The sequence below is a fragment of the Verticillium alfalfae genome, genomic scaffold (assembly GCF_000150825.1).
Source record: "Verticillium alfalfae VaMs.102 supercont1.3 genomic scaffold, whole genome shotgun sequence".
Taxonomy (NCBI): Eukaryota; Fungi; Ascomycota; class Sordariomycetes; order Glomerellales; family Plectosphaerellaceae; genus Verticillium; species Verticillium alfalfae.
The window spans coordinates 1,850,586-1,853,137 of record NW_003315036.1 but is presented as its reverse complement, the minus strand read 5'-3'; the positions used below and the strand labels follow the sequence as shown (position 1 = coordinate 1,853,137).

Sequence of the window (2,552 nt, the reverse complement as noted above, 5' to 3'; positions counted from 1 at the left end):
GGTGGGAATTCACGAGCCTCCCAGCACAACCACTACCACCACCACCACCAACACCTCCTCCGCCCCGCATTCGGCCTCGACCGCGCCCCTCGCCGCCATCGATATAAAGCCAACACCGCCGCCTGTCTCGACTGCCGCTGCGGGGCCCTGAACGTCAAGACGTCGCCCACATCCGCCAAAATGATCTTCTCCGACATGTACAGGTCGCCGCGCTCGCCGCTCTCCAAGATTCGACATTCCGTCTTCGCTGCGCCTCTGCCGCTACCCCATGCGGACTACGATGTCGACCTTCTTAGCAAGGACAAGGCCAAGCAGAAGGAGGCCGTCAGACGTCACCTCGAGGAAAAGGTGCGCAACGATTGGGACTTTGTTTGGCCGCCTGTGTCGGCTGCCGCCTCGGTGCCCGCGCCTGTACCTCCTCAGTCAACCGAAAACGACGACGACGTCGCAGCGGACCCCACTCCTCAGCCACCAGCTGAGACATCCCCTTCTGAACCACAATTTGGGGACGACTCGGTGACAGCCGCCGCGGAGAGGAATCGCGAGTCCACGGAGGAGGCGCTAGACGACGGCCCTGACAGCGACGCCGAGTCTGTCTACAGCACCGTGTCGGAAGATCCTGTCCACTACCGGCCACGACTCGACTGGGTATCGGATCTCTCCGACGACGAGGCCCCACCCATGTCTCTCTCGCCCTTCCGCTTCGACACGCCCGAGGCGATAGGCGCCGCCGTCAAAGCCTCAGTCGTCGACAAGCAGGCACAGCGGAGGAGAGCTGTTCGCGAAGAGATTCAGTGGAACGAGGGTCTCGCCTGCTTTGAGGCCCGCCGCAATGCCTGGACGGGCGCGAAAACGGTCCGCGTGCGCCAGAAGCCCATCTCTCCATCCACCTCTTTTGCGTCTCTGTCGCCCAAGCGGCTCTTCCAGCGCACATCTGTGCCCCCTTCTCCCGCGCACCACAGCTCGCCTCCTCAGCAGCGCCGCAGCAACGACGCATCTACCACAAACTCGGACGGCTATGATTCGAAAGATGGCAGTCGCGACCTCAGCGCCCAGCGCTCCAAGGACTCATCGCATTCCACGACTTCGGCTCCGTCCACCGCAGCGTATTCCGTCGAGACGCTGCTGCCCCTCGCACCACCCCTCCTCCCGCCGAATAACCCCATGCGTGCCTCCATCACGCCGGCCGTGTACCTCTCGCTCTACGAAAAAGTCATTCTCCACAATCTCACGCCGTCCTGTCCGGTCAACCTCTCTGACATGATCCGTGCGTGCGTCACGGGCTGGAAGCGCGACGGCGAGTGGCCGCCCCGCCCGGCGCCCGCTGACCCCATGAGCCTCGTGGCCGTGCGGAAGAAGAAGCGTGCCTCGGCGGGGGCAGGTGACGGTCTCGGCACCGCGAGACGCATGAGTTTTGGTTTCCTCGGCCGAGGCGGAGGCGGGGAGAAGGCCGGCGCCGAAGAGAGCAAGGGCGTCGCCAAGGGGATCAGGGGCAGCCTGCAGCGAGTTCTGGGCATCGGCCATCATGCTGCGACTCCGAATGGAAAGAGTGCCGTGGCTTGAGAGATGCAGCCTATGAGAAATTTCCTAGTGGCCCCGGTTCTCGGGTCATGTGTTTGTGTCGGGGTGGGAGAGAAGACCATGGATCCTGGTCCTGGCTGGAAGTCACCGTGCAGAGATTCTATATACCCTTTTCTTTTTTTGACGCGCATAACAAGGTCGAGGTAGTAATGAGACTCAATCATGATCAGCCTGGATGTTTCACGTGGCTTCCATGAAGCGTGCACGTTCACATTTTGCTCTGCGCCAGGTAAATACAGAAGCTGCATCAGAGTCTCATACAAAGCTAAACTCGCCTAGCCATGCTGCCGCCAATGTAATGCTCAACCCGCGTGTACATGATCGTATTGATCGTCACTTGAAGTACTTGTCTCAATCCAACATAGCCGTCATTGTACTGGGCCCTCCAGGCGCCTGGTCGAGCAGGTCAGCGACCCAATGCTCCAGAGCATCCTCCTGGCTGCTCCCGAGGCCGAGTTCCTCCGACTGCTGTCGCCTCTGGTTCATGACGCACTTGAGCTGGCCGACAAGGCTCGCGACCGCCACGGCGTCATAGAGGCCCTCCCTCCTCTTTGAAGCGGCGAGCAGCTCGACCGCTCTCGCCGTCACGCGTTCGTCCGCGCACTTCATCGCCACCAGAAAGAGCGGCACCACGACACCAGTCTCGGACGATAGAGTCCACGACTTCGGCGCAGGGCCCGCAGTCGCCGCCGCCTCGGCCACAGGGCCCGAAACGTCCAGGCGCAGGACGTCATCACATAGTTGAACGAGTCCCTCGGCCGTGCGGTTCGGCACCTCACCAAAGACCTGCGGCCGATCGGGCACCTTGGACGAGAGCAGCATCTGCAGCACGCCGTGCTGGGCCAGGAGCGTGCGAGCCGCGCGGTCGGCGCTGCGTTTGTCGGCGCTGCGCTGCCCCGTCAGCGGCGGCCGGCAGGGACGCGGCCGAAGATGCCGTGCCTCTGCTGCCAGAGTCGAACTCGACCGTCAGA

General features: G+C 62.7%; 2 protein-coding genes across 2 annotated transcripts in view; one reads left to right on the top strand and one right to left on the bottom strand.

Annotated features, from left to right (window-relative positions):
• Window positions 1–180: 180 nt before the first annotated feature.
• On the top strand, window positions 181–1,563 carry VDBG_03070 (conserved hypothetical protein; the record flags this gene model as incomplete). Its single annotated transcript, XM_003006885.1, has 1 exon — window positions 181–1,563. The coding sequence occupies one exon, from the start codon at window positions 181–183 to the stop codon at window positions 1,561–1,563; it is 1,383 nt and encodes a 460-aa protein (XP_003006931.1).
• A 369-nt stretch (window positions 1,564–1,932) lies between these two features.
• The window catches only part of VDBG_03069 (conserved hypothetical protein), a gene marked incomplete at both ends in the record, with an annotated part of 1,767 nt that continues 1,147 nt past the window's right edge, over window positions 1,933–2,552 (bottom strand). The window contains one exon of the mRNA XM_003006884.1: window positions 1,933–2,452. Coding sequence (XP_003006930.1) covers window positions 1,933–2,452 — 520 coding nt within the window. The remainder of the gene's footprint in view (window positions 2,453–2,552) is intronic.